The 20,496-nt window shown below is 39.6% G+C and overlaps 1 protein-coding gene across 1 annotated transcript in view; it reads right to left on the bottom strand.

Annotated features, from left to right (window-relative positions):
• Window positions 1-4,662: 4,662 nt before the first annotated feature.
• NTSR1 (neurotensin receptor 1) overlaps window positions 4,663-20,496 on the bottom strand; it is a 134,195-nt gene continuing 118,361 nt past the window's right edge. The window contains exons 3-4 of the mRNA XM_044661162.1: window positions 10,605-10,695; window positions 4,663-4,912 (exon numbers count right to left, since the gene is read on the bottom strand). Of these exons, the coding sequence (XP_044517097.1) occupies window positions 4,663-4,912; window positions 10,605-10,695 (341 nt within the window). The remainder of the gene's footprint in view (window positions 4,913-10,604; window positions 10,696-20,496) is intronic.

Here is a 20,496-nt window from a genome sequence, read left to right as displayed (position 1 = left end):
TTAGAAAGAGAGGATAATTTGAGGGAAAGAAAATGAGTTCAGTTTTGGACATGCTGAATTTAAGATGTGAATGGGAGATACAGTTTAAGATGTTCAGCAGGTAGTTGGAGATGCAAAACTCAGGTCAGTAGAGAGGACTGGATAAATAGATTTGAGAATCATAAACTCAGAGATGATCATCAAACCCATGGGAACTGATGAGATCACCAGCTGACATAATATAGAGGGACAGAGCTATGAGGTCAGTAAGGACTTGGCAATGGCATGTATATTTTCTCATCCTAGGACCATCTTAGCTAAGTTCAGAGAGGCTTAGTCATTGGAGTATGGATGTTTTGTTTTTTTGTTCTGGCTATAGCAAATAAAGAAATTGTTTACTAAAGTGTAGAAGGACTATGGTCTACACTGATAGATGATTCTAGTTAGAATCATAGTAATACCTATCATTTATATAGTGTTTTGAAATCTACAAAGTACACTACATGAGCTACTGCATTTAAATCTCACATTAATGCATAGAAATTAATACTATTGGTGTTATAATTCCCATTTTACTGATGATGAACCTGAAGCTCATTGAGGTTAAATGACTTGGCAATGGCTTCATGGCTAGTGAGAGTTAGAGGCAGGATTTGAATCTAAGTCTTCTTGACTCTAAGGCCAACATTCTGTCCTCTATAGCGTGTGCTGCCTCCATGCACTGGCCTTCTGAAGTATCGACATACTCAAAGCCTTACTTTTTGCTACTAAAATAGCAATATTCTGTAGGATGCTATAGTGTCATGACTTTAGGCCCAGGTTTTAGGGGTACAGGTGACCAAAGGTGGTCAAGCTATTCTCTTTTGGAGAATGCTCTCAAATCAGTGCCTCTTGGCTAAATATTATGCTATGATGGAGAGGATAGTGGCTCTTGAGCTATCACTCTTCCATCAGAAACCCAACTAAAAAAAACACACATAGCTTTTTATTCATTTATTTTAATGTGCAATTCACTTATTTCCACCACAAGCACAACACGAGCAGGCTGTTGAATTCACAGTCTGAGGGATTTCAAGCAGGAAGTGGCAAAGACAGAGCTGAATTTCCTTGTGAGCTATTTCAGTCATTTGCACAGGAATCCAGTTACTGAAATGGAGACAATTTTAAGGAATACAGGAGAGTTGAGTTCTACACAATTACAATACATACCACTGGACATCTTGGACAAGGAGCTAAGCAAAAGGACTCAGTTTCACAAAAGGAGGCTGAAGACATGCTCTGTATACTTGGATTTGTGTTTTTGATCAAAAAAGAGAACAAGTTATTATAACACTAATGGACAACATTTGGGCTATATCTGCAGTATCACTCCTGGTGACATGGACACACTAACTCTGCTTTTTGTAAGATACTTGATGGGATGAAACCCAAGTCCAAGTACTTGCCTTCTGACTTTTGACTGGTACCTCTCCAATCACCCCTATTCCCTTCCCATCTTACAATTGTACTTTATATTTCTAGCATAATTTATACTTGTCAAAGCACTTTTATACATTCTTTCCTTTGTCCTTACCTCATTGCCTTAAGGTAGGCAGAGTGGGTAGTATTTTCCCTCATTTTATAGATAAGGAAACAGCTCCAGAGAGCCATACAACAAGCTAATAGCAGAGCTGGAATGAAATCTGCTACCTCCTTCTAGATATCCTTGCTGTTACTGCCTAATGAGCCCAACACTAAACTAAGAGGGAAGGATAGTGTTGATAAACTGATGCCCAGGCTGTGTTGAGCTAGGGAGAGGTCCCTGCTAGTGCTGCCTTATTGGGCTACAGATATGGAGGAAACCAAGAATCTTTATCAACCTGGAGCTGCCTTTGACCTCTAGTTGTAATAATTTTTCAAAGGATAAATGCATTGATGCAAAGATTTTTCACTTTGTTCCCCCTGGGCCTCTCTTGATGCCCTCCCCAGATCCTTTTACTTTACAAGACTTTTGACCCTTAGGTGAAATGCTTTTTCCTCTGTAGCCAGTAACTAAGCAGGAAAGAAAGATTTCTGCCCAGCTGCAAAGGTTGAAACTCCATTTCTTGGAGTTTTCTAGCATATCAGAAATAAAGCCCTCAGAGAAGAACCTTCCCCCCACTCAGGAAAAGGTGGGACCCTGTGTACAGGTGAGTATGAGCTAGCTTTACCAACTCTGGTTTGGCAGGCAGATGGCATAATGGATGCAAAGATACTATTCAGAAGTATTTCATGAATATTCAAGCTTCAGACTTTGGGCAGGAGAGGAGACAGTTTGAGCTCCTTGTGGTTCCAGTCTGGAGACTTCCTTTTATCCTTCCCCAGTAGACTATGGAAATAAGAATCAGTCATAAAACCAGACTGCAGACCTCTTACCTGACAGACTGACTTTTTTTTTCTTCTGATCATTCCATTTTGGAGTAAAGGCCAGTTAATCAACAAGAGTCATCTCCATTGTGTGGGTCTAGTGCAGTGGTCTTATGTTTGGAGAATGTTTGACTCATAGGATAATAAGTGTAGGGGACTGAGAGAGGAATTTTGAGAGGGAAAGTTCGTTACCCTAATTTGGACCTTCTCTATTAAGTCATTTGCTTCATCTAGTTCAACCCTGCCTCAGTACAAAATTGTAGTTTTATGACATAGAAAAAACGTATTCACACCAGCCTGAATTTTCCCCAATATTCTGGAACAAAGCCTTCAATCTGTCTTACTTTCCTTCTCCCTCCTCGTCACTAAGGAGAGCCCACTGCAAAATCAAGACCATTTTGGATAAATGTTGAATCAATCAATCAGTCAATCACAAACATTTATGAAGTACTTTCCTGCCAGGCACAGTGCTAAATATTGGGTTGGATCTTGAGGGAGTAGATGGAAGTGAAGGTTATGGATAGGACTCTGCCCTTCTCTCTGGTTTCTGCATTATTGGTGGTACCTCTTTTGAGAAATGCAGTCTGCTGGGCAGTGGTAAGTGATCTTGGGACCTTTTGTTTTAGGTTCTCTGTTAAGTTATATATGTGCACACAAATTCCTGTAGTCTCTGATTGCTCCAGGGGAAGATCTCCACTTAAGTGACATTGATCAGAAACAAATATTGAGGAAATGGAGTCAGCAGACTAGTTTTTCAGGAATTCTCAGGAGCCCAAAGGAATCTGAAGCTGTTGTTTCAGCATAGGGGTGAGGAGACAAGAGAGGGAGAGCAATCAATGAATCCAGTCAACAGAGCCGCTTTAATAATGTGAGGAGGGTCAAGAGTGGGAGAGGAGACATGGAAGAAATCTTCATCTTGTTTTCCCTTACCCCTCGAATTCTGTGGCTTCATGCTCAGTGGTCTCTTTGCATTGACCTGGATGAGTGGAGAATGAAGTCATAGTAGAATATTCCTCATAGGCCTTGAGTGGGAGGAAATGAGGGAACAGACAACCTGGCCAGAAGCCTGATCATGATTCAATGGGGATATAGCTAGACTATTCTCTTGGGTATCTAGGTTTGATCTGGTTTTTACAAGCTGATGGAGAGTAAAGGAGAGGAGAAAGGCTCCTTCATGAATAAAAGGAAGAACAAAGAGTGCTTTCTTAATCCTAATGGAGAGAGAATGAAGATTTGTTTCTTTTTTCATGAAATTGAGTGAGGGGGTGTGTATTTGGTATGGAATCCTATATGCAGTAGGTAGTCAATAATTATTTTTTGAATTAAATGAAATTGAATGTCGGATCAGAATTGCTTTCAGCCCAGAGAGAAGCAACTGAATGGCCTGGGTGGTCAGTGTGGACTGTTATCATTTCCTAACTTAAGACCGGAGTCTGTCCTGTAGGATGGCCAAAACAATTCTGATCCCCAGGAGAGAGCTGGAGGTAGAAGGTGAGGCCTTCTCTGTATAAGAGCTTTCTGTCATGATTATCACAAGAATCCCTTCCACCCACAGTAACCTAATTGGGTAGTTAAGGATCCCATTCAGTGAGGCTCAATGATTCATTAATTCTTTCTTTCATGCCTGAATTCTAAGCTTCCAGACAGAACCAAGGCCAGTGGAACAATGACTTGAGCTGAACAGAGGCCACTTTTCTGGGTTGGTGAGCATCCTCTTTCTTATTGATTCCCTGGAACATGCTGAACTTGTTAGCAAACGGTCAGCAGAGAAGCATCTATGAATAATCACCCTGCTCTAGGAGCCCATTTATTTGTTCATGTCCCTGGCTCTAAATATCCATTAGTTGGGTAACATAGAAAACCCCTTCTTACTGAATGCTAATTTCTCCTCATTAAAGTCCTTGTTTGGTGCCTCTAGTAGAAATAATCACATCCCTGCACTTTTAAAGGAAAGAGGGAGGGAAGGGTGGAGGTGGGATCAATGGTTAATTTTATGCTGAAAACAAATGGATTCTGTAATGCAGGTTGTCTTGATTTCAATTCTTAGATGTTAAAAGAAATGATGGATCTCCTAGCTGACCTTTTGTCTAAACTCAGGCCAGCAATGCCCCTCCCCATCCCCACCCCTACACCAAATGAATGGATAGATACTAGATGTGAAAGGCCAGTGTATGTAGGAATTGACATCACTGTGCCAAATGATTATCACCATATGCACTCAATTTATGGGGGAACCAGGTGGGGTAGCATCAGCTTCCACCCCTTCCTCCATGACCCTGGAGCCAGCTCTCTGGAGCTCTAGTAGAGTGTTTCCCTGGTTACATTGCTGGAAAAGGTGTGGTTGCTGGAGATGCTGTTGGACTTCCTGGAAAACCTTGGCCTTTTTTTCCTTCTTCTCCAGGGAGGGCAGAGGAAAGCCAGGGTGGAGATGAAGATCTGCCGGAAGTTGGCTGATACCAGGTTGTAGAGGATGGGGTTGATGGTGGAGCTGACGTAGAAGAGGACATTGGTCAGCATGTAGAAGTAGTGGTAGAAATCATAGAGGAACCTAAAGGGTTATAGGGAGATAGAAAGAAAGTGAATACTCAGGTACATTAGAGGTCTTTGAAACACAAGGGAAAAAGGACAGAGATAATCTTTCTAGGTCATTGAATTATACAACCATTGAAATAATAAAATCTGATAATGTGAACTGGAAGGGACATTAGAAATCCTGAAGCCCAACCTCCCTCCTAAGGTCAGAGGCTCTTTATCAATATTCCTAATGATCATCCAGGCTCTACTTGACACTTTCAGTGATAGGAACTAGATAGCTCTAATTGTTGGATGGTTCTTCCTTACCCTGGGGCAAATTCTTCCTGTAATAACTAGCCAACAGTACTGTTTCTGCTTTCTAGAACTATATAGAATAAATGCACTCTTATTTAGAATCATAAGGCCATAGATGTTGAGATGAAAGGGACCTTAGAAAGTCATGTAGACCATGTAGATCTCCTTTTGCAGATTAGGAACTGAGGCATGGAGACATGATTTCCCCAGAGATACATAGCTCTTGAGTATCTGAGGTGAGATTTTAACCCAGTTCTTCCTGATTCCAAATCTAGCACTCTTTCCACAGTGTGTGGAAAACCTCTCAAGTTAAGATCTTAGATTTAGAAGGGAGCTCAGACATCTGTTAGCCCAATTGTTCACCCTATGCAGGAATACTCTTGACTCCATCCCTGACAGGTCCCTTCTGGATAAGGTCCTTCCTACTATCAGAGAAAACCAAGCCAGCTTTTAATAATAAACTTGTAAGCTTGCTAATATGTGGATGTTTTTATCTATCATGGGTTAAAGTCTGGTTTGATCCTATATAGTTTTTTTAAAACTCTTATCTTTCATCTTCTAAATATTGGTTCCAAGGTTCCATTCATTGGTGTTGGGGTGAGGTGGGAAGGGGGCATTGCTCACCTAGGTTCAGACAAGAGGTCAGCTAAGAGTTCTATCCATAAGGTTCCTTCTAAATAGTAAGAACTAGGTAATAGGGGTTAAGTGAGTTGCCCAGGATCACACAGTTAGGAAGTGTCTGATGGAAGACTTGAACCCAGAAACTCCTGTTTCCAGGCCTGACCACTGTGCCATCTAGCTGCCTTGGATCTTATATATCTTTGAAATATCTGAAGATAGTTTCCTCTAAGGAGGATAGAGTTCTATACTAGGAGTCAGGAAAACCAGAGTTCAAATCTGGCCTCAGATACTTCCTAGCTGTGTGACCCTGGACAAGTCACTTAACCTCTGATTGCCTGACAAAAGGGACTGCTGGAGAAGGAAATGGCAACCCACTCCTGGATGATTGATAAGAAAACCCCATATAGTTCATATGGTTATGAAGAGTTGCACATAGATTGAATAACTGAACAACAACAACAACAAAAAGCTTCTCCTAATTCTTTTCTAAGCCACCTAATTCATATTCTATATTTTCTTGGATTTCACTTAAACCGTTGCTGGCTTTAGGGTGACTGACTGACTTATTATGGATGACCTGGAGGCTCAAATCTTCACCACAGGCATGACCACCATCACATCTCACTTAAATTCCCCAGGCTGAAGCCTAAGCAGATTTCCCTTTCTGATCTTCCTGGCAATGGCTTCATTTGCTGAGTAATAGCCCTTCAGAGGTTTGCTGACAGCTATTGAGGAGAGCAAGGCAGGCTTTGTGAAGGAGGACAGAGTGACCTGCTTACTGGTCAGTTGAGGGGGGTAGAACTATGTCCTTCTTGCCCACTTAGTCGACATTCTTCAAGTACTTGGGAGTAGCAATATAGTTGAAAAGTGGGGAAGAATTGCTATTTGTGAATTTTTTGTTCCAAGAGATGCAAACAACAGTAGTTGGCACTTGAGGTTAACTGGCTTTGTTGAAGGCTATAATGTTCTTTCCTGAAGAGTTTCTCTACCTAGGGCTGATGGCTACAGAATTGTGGGCATAGGGACCCATGGTGGGAAGGGGGATAGATGCGTTCTTGAGGTGAGAGTGGAGAAAAATGGAAGAGAGATGGCAATGGTGAAATTGTAAGAGTTTCTTTCCTGTCTTTCCCTTACTTCCCACTTTCTCACTTCTTTAGGTTCCTCCCTGTCTCTTCTGTCTCTTCTTCTCCACTCTAAACCAGAATGAAAATAGATCTGGAAAGACATTAATGCTAGAGGGCAAGTTAGTTTAAACTATTACCCTTCCCAAGAGTTACTTTTTATTTTATTTATTTATTCATTTATTCATTCATTCATTCATTTGTTTGTTTGTTTGTTTATTTATTTATTTATTGCATGTCAATACAATTTTTAATATTGTTTTCTGACATTTTGCATTCCATGTTCCCTCCCTCCTTTCCACCTCTCTATATGATATAGTTATACATGTATTATCATTTAATACATATTTCCCTATTTGCCATCTTATGAAACAAGGCACATATTGTCTATGGTAGAGAAAAATTCACAGAGAAAGTAAAGTGAAGAATGGTATGTTTCAATTTGGACTCCATTTTTTCTATCTATGGCAGTGGATATCCTGTCTGAGTCCCAAGGGTTACTTTAAAAAAAAAAAAGTGGACTACAAGGACTGCATATGTGATATACAAAGTGTTGCCATCCACATTTTCTTTCTTTTGTATCTTTCTTTATCTCATTCTGCAGTATCTTACAATTATTAGTGTATTTCTCTTATTTCCTTCCCTCCATCAGATTTTAAGCTCCTTGAGGTTGGGTCTGTGCTTCCATTAGCTGAGTGGTCTTGATTGTCTTGATCGTAGGATGGTGTTTATATTTCATTTTTCATCCCTCACTGACTAGTATGGGGTCATGCATGTAACAGGTGTTCAATACGGTTTGAAATGATCTCATTTAACCCTCACAATAACCCTATTACAATGATTTTTCACAATTATAATTATAATAAACATGTATAAAATTCATTTATTAAATGATATAATTTATATAACATAATATGAATAATAAAAACTATTATGAAATTATTAAGTTAAATGAAATAAAATATGCATACAATTACAATTACAAAAAGAACAAATACAATAAACAAAAATAAACAAAAATTACCATGACAAATATTATTTACTTCTGTTTTGGATAAGGAAACTGCAGCCCAGGGAGGAGAAAGTTATAGATCTTGGAGTCTATAGCTATTAAGTGAAAGACATGGGAGAAGAATTCAACTATCCTTTGAGCTAAGATAATGTGTTTTCAGAGTCTTTATGTGATACATTATTTGTTGGAAGGCCTCATTTACCAGCTACCAAGTAATTTAACAATTAGCTCTTGTGGTTTGTATATAAAAGCTGCAATTTAATATTGATTGGGTAGAAGTGAGAGCAGCCAGACTCTTAACTATGAGACTTCTTCCAGACTGGGGCACTGGGTGCATTCCTAAGGCTGGAGAGATGGAGATGTGAGATTTCTGGTCCTATCAATGCAATCTTAGCTTCCTTGAGAGACTCGATATATATCATACTGGAAGGAACAATAGATCAGGACTCAGGAAATTTGGGTTCAAGCCCCACTTCAGACACATAATGGATATTTAACTCTGGATGTATCCTAGTGTTTTAGTCTCAGAGATTAAAAATTGCAGTTCCTTATCCAATGAAATCCCAATCCTGGGCTCCATTTTGAGAATGGACCAGCCTGAGGTTGGAGGTACTCAAGTGAGGTCTGGATGGTGACTTGTTGGAAATGCTGTTGAGAGGATCCATTTGGTTGGGCAAGATGGTCTCTGAGTGCTTTTCCAATTCTGAAAAGGTATTTATGTTGTTTCTTTATTAGATGATGTCTTCTATGAGGGCGAGGAGAAATCTCATCTAAACTATATCCTCCCTAATCCCTAGAATAGCTCTGCCAGCAACAGGTGCTTAAGAAATATTTATCATGTATTTCATTGTATCTAAAAATGTAGATGTTTAAACAAGATGATTTCTGAGCTTCCCTTCCAGTTCTAATATGTCTATAGGTTAGGGAAAAGCTGGGAAGGAAAGGTCATTATAGGAGGATAGAAAATAGCTTGTCCTAAAGGTCATTATAGGAGGATAGAAAATAGCTTGTCCTAAAATGATCTTAATTAACATCATAGACTGCTTTCATCAATTATTCTTCACTTTTAGGGGTTTTGAGCTTTCCCAGGGACTTTGGAGTTTAAGGGTATGGGGATGATGAGGAGATCACTGTGATTCTTATGAGGAGAAAAGCAGCACAATGGAAAAGCATTGGATTTGGATTCACATGCCCTGGGTTCAAATTCTGCACCTGTTAGTTGGTACCTGCGTAACCTGACACAAGTCACTTTAGCTTTTGGGGCCTTATTTTCTTCAACTTTAAAGTGTCAGGGTTGAACTCAATGGCCTCTTTGGTTTTTTCTAGCTTTAAGTCTATGATCTTGGGACCTGATACAGAGAAGAAGAAGATACAGTGAGGATCTTTGGGTTTCCTTCCTAAAAACTGGTGGGCATGGAAGGAAATCCCCAACGGTTTTTGCTTGTGGAGAAACAGGAATATTGTTTTTTTTCCTGTTGGGAAAGGAGGTGAGGATGGTCCAGGACACCTTAATTTATATAATAGACATATTACTGAAATCTAATTATCACATCTTTGTGAATGAAATCCTATCTAAATTAGGCTAAAAAGCTTGCTTTTTGAAGGAATCCTAAGACTCCTTATATAAAAAGAATGAAATATGAGAGCTGGAGGATCATCTTTTCAACATTCTCATTTGACAGAGAAGGAAATTAAGGCCCAGAGATGAGGATGAAATTTACCCCACGCAAAGTGAGGACTAGAAATCATGTCTCCCATCTTGCACTATATATCAGCTTACTTCCATTGGTGATGATGATGATAATGGTTTACATTTACCCAACACTTTGTACAATGCCTGGAACAGAACAGGCTCTGAATAAATATTGTTGACTTGACTTGACATATCATAAAAAAATGAAATCCTTATCTTCTGTCTTAGAATTGATATTCTATTGGTTCCAAGGTAGAAGAGTGGTAAAGACTAGGCAATAGGGGTTAAATGACTTGCCCAGGGTCACACAGCTAATAAATGTCTAGGACCTCTTGTCTCTAGACCTCTGACCACTGAGTCCTCTAGCTTCCCCAACCTGATATGTCATTTTTAGGTTTACATAGCCTTTTTATCCCAACTCTTTTGATAGTTTATTATTGTTATTATTCATTATTATTATGATGTCCATTTTTTAGATGCAGAAAATAAAGCTTGGAGAGGTTAGGCAACTTGCCCAAAGTTACATGGATAATCAGAACTGAGATTCAAAGGCTGGATTTTGTATAGCAGATCCAGTATTTTTTTTTCATTGTATTAAAACCTGGAATTGAACAGTTTCCAGAACTGAAGTCTGATACTCTTTGGAATACATTGAGGAAAATGCAGGCTTTATGATCCTGAGACACAAGACATGAGAGTGGGAGGGATACATTTGGAAAAAAAAAGTAGCATCAAAAGATGACAAATACGTTTGTTCATTTAAAATATTAACTTCATAATTTTTCATCCAACCTTGGATGGAGCTGAATCCCATGACTTTGTGGATGTCACTGAGAAGCAGCACCATTGAAGAGGAGAGCCAGCATCCCTGAGCTGGGGCTTTGATTAACACAACAGCTTGGATTTGATGAATTCCTCGGGTACACAGTCATCAACTTTTATGTAACATTGAGCAAATACTCACGGGGACCAGTCGTTATGTGGGATATAGCAGAACATCAGGCGGCGAATATGGTAAGGCAGCCAGCACACTACAAAGGCAATGACCACTGCACCTACAGTGGGAGAGAAACATCTTGGATTAGTGCCCTAAAATCACAGCATGTCAGAGGCGAAAGGGACCCTATAGCTTAACTTCTTAATTTCAGAAATGAAGAAAATGAAGCCCAAATTGGGGAAGGAGCATGACCAAGATCATATTATTAACAAAATATTTTTGGGCACTTCTATAAACTAGGTGGATGGCTTTCTTTTTGTATATTTAATTTTTCTTTATATATCCACGCAATACTTAAAACATTTTATTGATACATTTTGTCTTTACATTACAGTTATTTTATTTTACTTTTTAGAGGGAAGCAGGAAGAAACTTTTCTTCTCTATAGATGGGACTATTCCTGGTAATAACAGAAACAACCAAACAATGTGATAGTTTGACCACGTCTGAGAATATTGTTGGCAGAATATTCTGACCCAGTATTTTTAAAAACAAACAAACAAACAAACAAACAAACAAACAAACAAACTGTTACCTTCCGTCTTTTACTGATTCTAAGGCAACAGAGTGAGCTAGGCAATATAGATTAAGTGAGTTGCCTAGGATCATACAGCTAGGAAATGTCTGAGGCCAGATTTGAACCCAGGACTTCCCATCTCTAGGCCTAGCTCTCTGTCCACTGAGTCACCTTTCTTCCCCCTGACCCACTATTTTTTATCTCTGTTAAGATGAAGGAAGCATGTAAAAACAATAATATTTGAGAGGCAGGCCATTGCAGAAGAATGGTGTTAACTTCAAACAGGGACTGCTAAACTTGACATAGGGATCTTTGTGGACTATGTATTATAAAACCACACATTTATATATTTCTCTTTAAATGAATACATTAAGATATTCAAATCAGATAGGATCTATATTTTAATCTGGCTTGGGCCTCCCTCATGTGTTTGACACTTCTGTTGTAGAGAACAGGGCAACAGACTTGGAGTTATAAGAGGTCCGAGTTCCAAAGACCTTAGGAATTGGGGTAAAGATTCACTATTTGCCAAAAAATTTTGGGAAAAGCACACCCAAGAGAACATTATATATAGCAATAGAAATATTATTTAAAGAATGACTTATGTAAACCCACTTCTAGAGAACTGATAAATAGAAACAATTATAGTTATATATATCTTTTTGTCAAAAGATGGCTTCTCTAGTTGGAGAAGGGGAGGGGAAGAGGAAATTACCTGGATATTTTAATGTAACAAATAAACAAATAAATAATAAATGAAAATGAAAAATAAAAACACTTCTGGGGAAACCAGATAGCTATATGGAAGAAATTATAAATTGATACCTCATTCTATATACCAAGATAAACTCCAAATGAATACACACCTTAGACATAAAAAGTGACATCATATAGAAATTAGAGGGGCGAGGAAAAAAATTACCTTTCAGATCTACTAATAAGGGAAGAATTCATGACCAAGCAAGGGATAGAGTTGAATTTCAAAGGAGATTGAATTAACTATTTTTACACAAACAACTAATATTAAAATTAGAAAGGAAATAAGTAATTGGAGAAAAAGTCTTAATTTTTTCTTGCTTGATCTGTTTTCTAGGTTTGTTATTTTTTTAAGAGCTATCATATATTTTCTTTTCTTTTTAAATTTTAAGTCTGTTAGTTTTATATTTCTTGTGGTCTAATGGAGGTATTGGAACAGCTAGGTGGTGTGGTTGGGGCTAGACATGAAATCACGAAGACTCGTTTTCCTGAGTTTAAATATGGCCTCAAACACTTACTAGCTGTGTGATTCTGGGCAAGTCACTTGATCTTATTTGTCTGTAAATCTGTAAAATGACCTAAAGAAGGAAATCTTTCCTGAAAAAACCTTAAAAGGGTCTTGAAGGGTCACATGACTGAAATGATCAAACATCAATAATGGAGATATTGGCTTCTATTTGTTCTATTGTGATTTTCAGAGAATTTATTGTTTGAACAAAGTTTTATAGCTCTTCTGCCAAGCTGTTAATTCTTTCCCTGATTCTTTCTTCTGTAGCTCTCCTTTTAATAGTGTTTTTATTTAATTTTTTCTTTCCTTATTTTTCCAGTTTATTTCTGAGTTTAGTCTTGATATTAGGACACTCTTGAAGAATCTGACCTTGTCCTGTTACTGATTTTTTAAGGTATCATGTGTTGTTTTATTATAGTATCTTAAGAACAGTTCAGTCTGGGAATGTAAGTTTTCAGTGCTTCCAAAGAGGTCTTATACAGGGCAAAGCCTTGATTGTTGTCCATCTGATCTAAAATCTTAAAGTTCCTGATCTGGGTTTGAGTCTGAGCAACTGCTGCTGGACCCGACTATCAGTCAGCTAGATAGTTCTGTAGGTTCTGAAGGACAGAAGACTGGGATTTTTGCTCTGGATATTCCTCTATAGCAACGGTTGGCAACCTTTTTGGCCATGAGAGCCATAAATGCCTGCGGAAGGAGGAGGATGGAGGTGAAAGGGGCTGGAATATGGGGCGGGGGGGGGGTGGGGCTGAAGGCCCCCTGGGGCACATCCTGGGGCTCTGCCCTGACTGGCTGGTTGGGAGGTGGAGCCAGATATGGTTTGAGAGCCAATGTTGCCGACCCCTGCTCTATAGGCTTCAAACTGGTTTAGAAATTAGAACTGATATCTTGAGCTGATCCTGGAGTCTGACCCACATAGCTTCATTTTGCTTCTGAACTTCTTGGTACCCAGCTGAGGTCCTGTGACTGCTCATTGACCCAGAACACCATCCTTGAGTAAGGGTCTCCTCCTCAGTCTGCCCTAGATCTGTGACAGTAAGTGACAGAGTTGTCATTTAACCCTGTTCCCTCATCCTGCCTGAGGCTGAGATGCCCAGGGCAGGTTTGGAAACTTCTTTGGTCTTGGTCACAGCTTCTCCCTGAGCTCTGGAATGTCCTGGGCATTCTCTTTCCCAGACTCCATCTCTGGGGTCCACAGACCTCTCTGGCTCCCTTTGCTGACCTGGGCTGGACAAATGACTCTGTGATTTTCCCTTGGATTTCCTATTCAGGATTTTCTAGATTTCTGATGTGTTTTCTAGTTTTGTTTGGAGGAAGAGTGATGGGAGTAGGGGAGAATCTTGTTTTATTTCTTCCTGTTATTCTGCCATCTTGGCTCTGTCCCCTGTATTGGTATTACAAAGTACATATAAGCACACACACACACACACACACACACACACACAGAGTCATTTGATCTTCACAACATCCCTGGGAGGTAGATGTTATTAGTATCTTGATTTTATGGTAAGACATTGGAAGCTTAGGAAGGTCAAATGAATTGTTTGTAACTAATAAGAGTCTAAGCTAGGATTTGAGCTTGGGTATTCCTGGCTATAGATCCAACTTTCTATACACTGCGCCACCTAGCTAATGCTATACTATTATGAACATCCAATCATGGTTGGTGTTACTCTCATTTGGTAGAGATGAGCATAAGATCTGGGGAGTGAAAATGATTTTTATAAGACTATATAGCAAGTGAGTCAGGAAAGTCAAGAACACTTGTAGCCCCTAGACTTCTGAACTTTTCCAGTTTAAAGAAAAAGTCCTTAAAAAAAAAAACAAGACAAGGGAGAAAAAATGTGGCACTGGGCAAGGGAGAAAAAATGTGGCACTGGGCAAAGCACACTAAACAAGGACTCAGGAGAGTAAGTTTTAGCCCCGACTTTTGCTACTGCAGAGAGACCTTTGGTAAGTCACTTAGATTCCTCTGAGCCTTTTCTTTATTCTTAAAAATTTTTTCGTGTGTGTTGAAGAGTTGGTCTGTAAGTTCTCTTTCATCTCTGATATCAGCATTCTGTGTTCCCTTTCAACATTCTATTTTCTAAGTTTACTTCTCAGCCTTAATATTCTATGTTTTGAGATCCCTTTTGGATTTAATATACTAGGTTTAAGGTTTCTCTTAGTTCTGACTGTCTCTTCCTTTCTGAGATGGCACCTAAAGATCTTGTTCAGAAGGCAGCTAGGTGGTACAGGGGATAGAGTGCTGGGCTCAGAGCCAGGAGATCCTAGGTTCAAAACTGACCTCAGATACTTCCTAGATGGGTGACTCTGGGCAAGACACTTATTCCCCTTTGCCTAGCCCTTGCCCTTCTGTCTTAGAGGTGTTACTAAAAGAGAAAGTAAGGGTTAAAAAAGAAAAATGATCTCACTCAGCAGTGATGGTTTGCAGTCAGTTCATTTAAATAAATATTAACTTCTTACTATGGTAGGGTCAGGTTATGTGGTGCTCAACTTCTGAGCCTCAGTTTCAACCAGGAGGTTTTATAATACATAAGCAGGAAATGTGGAAATGGAATCCAAGATCCTGAGCATCCTGTATAACTGCTGGGAATAAGTATAGCAAGTCTGCTGGAGCTCAGATTCTTCCAGGGGAGGTGGAAGGCACAACCAGCTGCCTGTGCCATTTCTGTCCTGTACCTCTAGGATGATTAGCCTTGAAACAGAGCTTGAGGCTTATTCTCTCAGCACTTAGATCCAATCTCAGCATCTCTCAAAGTGTGTGTGTGTGTGTGTGTGTGTGTGTGTGTGTGTGTGTGTGTGTTTGCCACTTCAATTCAGTACAACACATTTCCTGAATACCACCTTTATGCTAAGCACTGTGAAGGATACAAAGATGAAAAAGACAGATCACTGATATCAGCATGCTTGAAATCTAGTGGGTAGTCTCGTATGTGTGCACAAGTAATTATGAACAAGGCCAAATGGGGATAAGTATGGGAAGAAAGGTTTGGATATGGAGGATGGGCACCACTGGGGATTAAAGAAAGCAAAGAGAACATTGTTTTCATTCTCAGATTGATTTAGGGAATGAGGTTCCTGGGGAATTCGGGTCCCCTGGCACCTCAATTATTTAAAGGAATGAAATTAATTTTGTATTCTCATAGAGGGGAGGCAAGACTTGGTATCTGTTTAGTTCTGAAGTAATAAAGCCTTTGAGGTCTAATTATTTGAGCCAAAAATTGCTCTACTTGAGTCAGTATACCTAAATATATCGTGGGCCTGGCTCCCCATGAACCCTTCTCCTCAAGAGAAGCCCAAGCCTTCTCTTGCCTGCAGAGGTGCCTTGGTGGTAGCAGCCTGCAGGAGCTTAGAGATTTATTTAATCAGGGCAAAATCAGGGCAGAAGAGGTGGGACAACTTCTTGGAGGAGACTGTCCCCTTTGTCTGAGAACCCAGGTCCCAGAATTAAGACCTAGATGATCCACTTGGAGGAAAAGGTCGTCCTCAGCTCCCTCCAGCTATGTCCTGTTAAACTTAAAGCTGTCCTAACTTAGTGCTGTAGTAAGGAGAGCACAGCACTGCAGATTGGGGCTCCCTTTGAATTTCTACCCCTAATTAGCCATGTGACCTTGGACACATGAGCTTTCCCTCCTGGTACCTCGGTTTTCTCATCTATAAAATAAAACTGTTCAGACTGTTCAGCTAGATGACTTCTATGGTCTTTCTTATGTAGAAGGTTCTGGGAATCTCAGAAGAAGAAGAAGAAGAGTAGGATTTTGAGGGTGAATGAATCCTTTTGTTCTCTCCGTGTTACCCCCAGATCTCATACCGTTAAGGTTTGTCAAAAAGGAGGAAACCTCCCCCCACCTCAAGCATTTCAAGTATATGAAGTGTAAATGTTTTATGACTTTCTATAACCTGTACAGAAAGTATGTCTTGGGTTTATTTAGGGAGGGAGCACAGAGTGAAAGGAATGCCCAGCATGAAGTGGGAGCCTCACTGGGCAGCACAAAAGCAGAAAAAGTCACTGGAGCTGTTTGGGCCAGGGGGTGAAGGGTAATTAAGAGATGTGGTGGCATCTGTGAAAAGAATAAAGTCTTAAGCCTGAGTTTGGGGGCTGGATATGGCAAGGGGGGAACAGCAGGGAGTGCTGACATTTAAAAAAAATCAAGAATGTTGTTAAATGGACCTGAAGAAATTTCTTAGACGTGGAGTGTTTGGCAAATGTCAGTCCTTCCTTGAAGGGCAGTTGATGCTGCTTGCTAAATGATTTGACCCAGGAAGGCACATTCAAATCATTTTGTACCTATAAATTGGTGACCCAGTCTGTGTGTATAAAATGAATGAACAGACTGGAGATACTGACTACTTCATCCAAATCTGATTCTGTGTCTGGAGAGGAGGAAGGCCAAACATGACCAAGAAGACCATGATATTGTGGTATGAACAATGACTAGGCATCCAGGAGATTCCAGTTTCTAGATCTCTTTCTGCTGTCATTTATCTGGGTGACCTTAGACAAGCTGCTTACCCTTTCTGAGACTCAGGTTTTCCATCTGTCAATGCAAAGAACTCTCCTCTGACTCCCTTGTCCCTTTATTCCACCAAATTTCTTGAATCCCAGAATTTCAGAGTTGGAAGACACCTCTAAAATCATCTAGTCTAATTTCAACCAGAAATTGAGTCTACTTTTCCTTTTGTTTGTCTATAAATTCTTTTGGAACTATATGAGCAATTGCTACACATGAGGGAACTATGTATGCAGTGGAAACTCATGAGTGGGGAAATAAATGATGGGGCTGGAATAGATGCCATTTGGCATTTCTAGATGTTCCTGTACATGTGCTCCTTCTCTGTCTCAGTTCCACTAGGACCTTTATTCTTTTGATTTCTGAGCAATAACTTATTCCACTCACCACCTCTAGGAAGACCTTTTTGACTATTTTCATCTTACTGAGACATAACATTGTTTTATGGCTGAGGATAGGGAGTCGGGAGTCAAGGTGGAGCTCAAACCTGAGCCATGGTCTTTGATCTTTTCATTTGGTTATGCTGTCTTTGAGGTTGAGAAAACAGGATACCTGGCCAAAAAAGAGAAAGGCCTCCTGGATCTGCCTTAAGAGTGTCACATCTAGCTGATGGACTAGGCAGGGTATCAAAGAAGGGGCAGATCAAGGAATTACACACTATGCACCTACTTTGAGCAATATCATTATGTGAAAATATGTATGGATTTAACCAAGATTCTTCACTTTACAAAAACTTTTTTTTTCACATTAAAAAGGTTCAGCTGAAGATTCCTTTAAATAGAATTCCTATCATCTATTCAAAATTGGCATCAATTTAAACACCACGTTTTTATTTCTCTAGAACTCATTTACAATGTTTAGCATTACCTAAGACCACAGATTCTCAGCAGTGGAAAGAAACTTAGGGGATCTGAGAGGTTCTGCTTATACCTCAATGGGAAGCCCTCACTGCAATAAGATTATCCAACTTTTGGTTGAATTTGAGGTGATGGAAAATACACTACTTCCTAAGAAATCTATTACTCCCGACATCATTTTTTGGTATAGTTTAATTTTATATTTTTCATTACATGAAGGTTGTCTCCCTCTCTGCAACTTCCATTTTCCATTAGAAGTAAGAGAATTGCTTCTAATTCTCTGCACCCTGGGCCAAATGCAATCTTTTACCTCTTTCCATAATTATAGCCCTTTGAGGACTTGCCTTCCTATGTTTTCTCTTCTTCAGATCAAATATTCCCATTTCTTTCAATTGTTCCTTGTATGGCATATTCTTCTCTTTCTCTCTCTTTAGCTTAAGGTGTCTAACCCTTCAAAATACTTTGTTCCACTAAGTTTTCTCTGCTCTAGGTCAAACATCCTTATTTCTTTCAACTGTTACTTGTATGGCATAGTCTTTGCTCCTCTTAACTATTTCTTTGGTTTCACTTTTTTCATTTACAAAATAAGGGGGTTAGAACTGATGATTTCTAAGTTTCCTTCCAACTCAAATCTATGATTACAGTGATTCTTCTTGGGATGCAGTTCAGTCAGTCCTTCTTAAAAATGTGGCACCTAGAAATGAACACAATACTCCACATGTTCTCATTATGGCAAGAATTATGGGGCTACCCATTCCCTCTTTCTGAGAACTATGCTTCTATGTATTTGTCCTAAGATGAAATAAGATGTTTTAGCTGCCATGTCACTATTGTTTCACATTAAGCCTTCTATTAGTTACCTATCCTTATCATGTCTTTTTAGTAGGAATTGTCTGGCCACGTCTCCTTGTGCAATTGATTTCTGAATCCAAGTGAAGAACTTTATATTTATCCCTTCTCAATTTCATTTTCATTAGACTCAGTTCAATTCTATAACCTGTCAAGGTCTCTCGGGATCCTGACTGTGTAGCTCAGCTTGTTAGCTAGTTCTCCTAGCTTCGTGTCATCTCTTTACAGACCTGATATGTGAGGGAGACTCTAATTTGCTCTTGCTTGAAACTAGTGTCGGTTAGACTCTCAAGATGGTTGGGGGATTTGGACTATCTCTCATCACCAGATTGATTACTTTTTCTGACAGGTATGTCCTTCTTCCACCTCTTCACCAGCAGTCCCAAGGCATATTTAGATAGATCCTCTCATTTCAGCTAAAAGCTGTCAACTCTTCTAGGAAGTGGAAATGAGTAATATTCTATTGAACTGACTTCTCTAAGTCATTAAAGAAGAGGAATTCTGGGAGAAATCTTTCTTATGGAAGAGCACCAGCCTCTGATTCAATGTCCTTTGTATACCACTCTGGGAAAATCGGGGCCTTAACTAGCTAGGGGAAAAAACCCCCAAACCCCCTAAAAATCTCAATCCACTGAGACACCCAGCTGCCCCATGCCTTACCTTCAGTCTTAGAATAGGTTCCAAGACAGAAGAAATTGTAGGCAATTATTGGGGTTAAATGACTTGCCCAGGGTCATATTGCTAAGAAGTGTCTGAGGTCAGATATGAACTAGTACTTCCCATCTCTAGGGCTGATTCTCTATCCACTGAAGCACACAGCTGCCCCTCTTCCCCACAATTTTTCTTCATCACATAATATGCAAGTGATTTCTACTCTGTCATTAAAGATTTGAGGTCTGAATGAGCTGCCTGCCCAGTTGAGCAACAGGTATGAATGTAGGCTAGAGGAAATAGATGGAATTTAGAGTAAACATATAAATGTCTATGGGAGCTTTCTTGGAATTGCCACTATAATACTTCTGACAGGGGCAGTTGGTGACTCAGTGGATAGAGAGCCAGGCCTAGAGACAGGAGGTTCTAGATTCAAATCTAACCTCAGACACTTCCTAGCTGTGTGACCCTGGGCAAGTCAATTAACCCCCATTTCCTAGCTCTTATCACTCTTTTGCCTTGGAACCAATACACAGTATTTATTCTAAGACAGAAGGCAAGGTTTTAGAAAAGCTTATGTACCAAGACCTCCAGTGAGTCAGAACCCATTACATCCAGAGGCAGCCCATTCCACTGATGGATAGTTTATGTTGTTTGGAAGTTTTTTCTTGCTCCCAAGTCTCAGTTTTCCTCTTTGCAACTCTTATCCATTGCTCCTACCCATGTCTCCTGGAGGCAAATAGAACAAATTAATCCACCGTTTCTAAGGAATTACTTCTGGTACTTGAAGAAAGCTATTATGTTTTCCTTAATCCTTTTCTTCTTCAGGCTAAACACCTCCAGTTCCTTAACCAATCCTCCTCATAGGACATGAACTCAAGGCTTGTCACCATAATGATTACTATCCTTTGGACTCTCTCCAGCTTGGTATGTCCTGAATTGTGATGCCCAGATTTTAGAGTACTACAGATGTAGACTAACCAGGAGAAGGTACAGCAGGAACCATCTCTTCTTTATTTCTGGAAACTTTGCTTCTCTTAAAGTAATTTAAGATTATAATAAAATATTTTTTGGCTGCCTTGTAACACTGCTGACACATATTCCTACTGATCTTGCAGTCTATTTAAACTCCTTGATCTTTTTCAGACAAATCGATGACCATGCCTTCCATAGCTTATAGTTGATACAAGATATATTTTGAACCCAA

Source organism: Gracilinanus agilis, chromosome 2 (assembly GCF_016433145.1).
Source record: "Gracilinanus agilis isolate LMUSP501 chromosome 2, AgileGrace, whole genome shotgun sequence".
Lineage (NCBI taxonomy): Eukaryota > Metazoa > Chordata > Mammalia > Didelphimorphia > Didelphidae > Gracilinanus > Gracilinanus agilis.
This window is presented reverse-complemented; position numbering and strand designations above follow the sequence as displayed.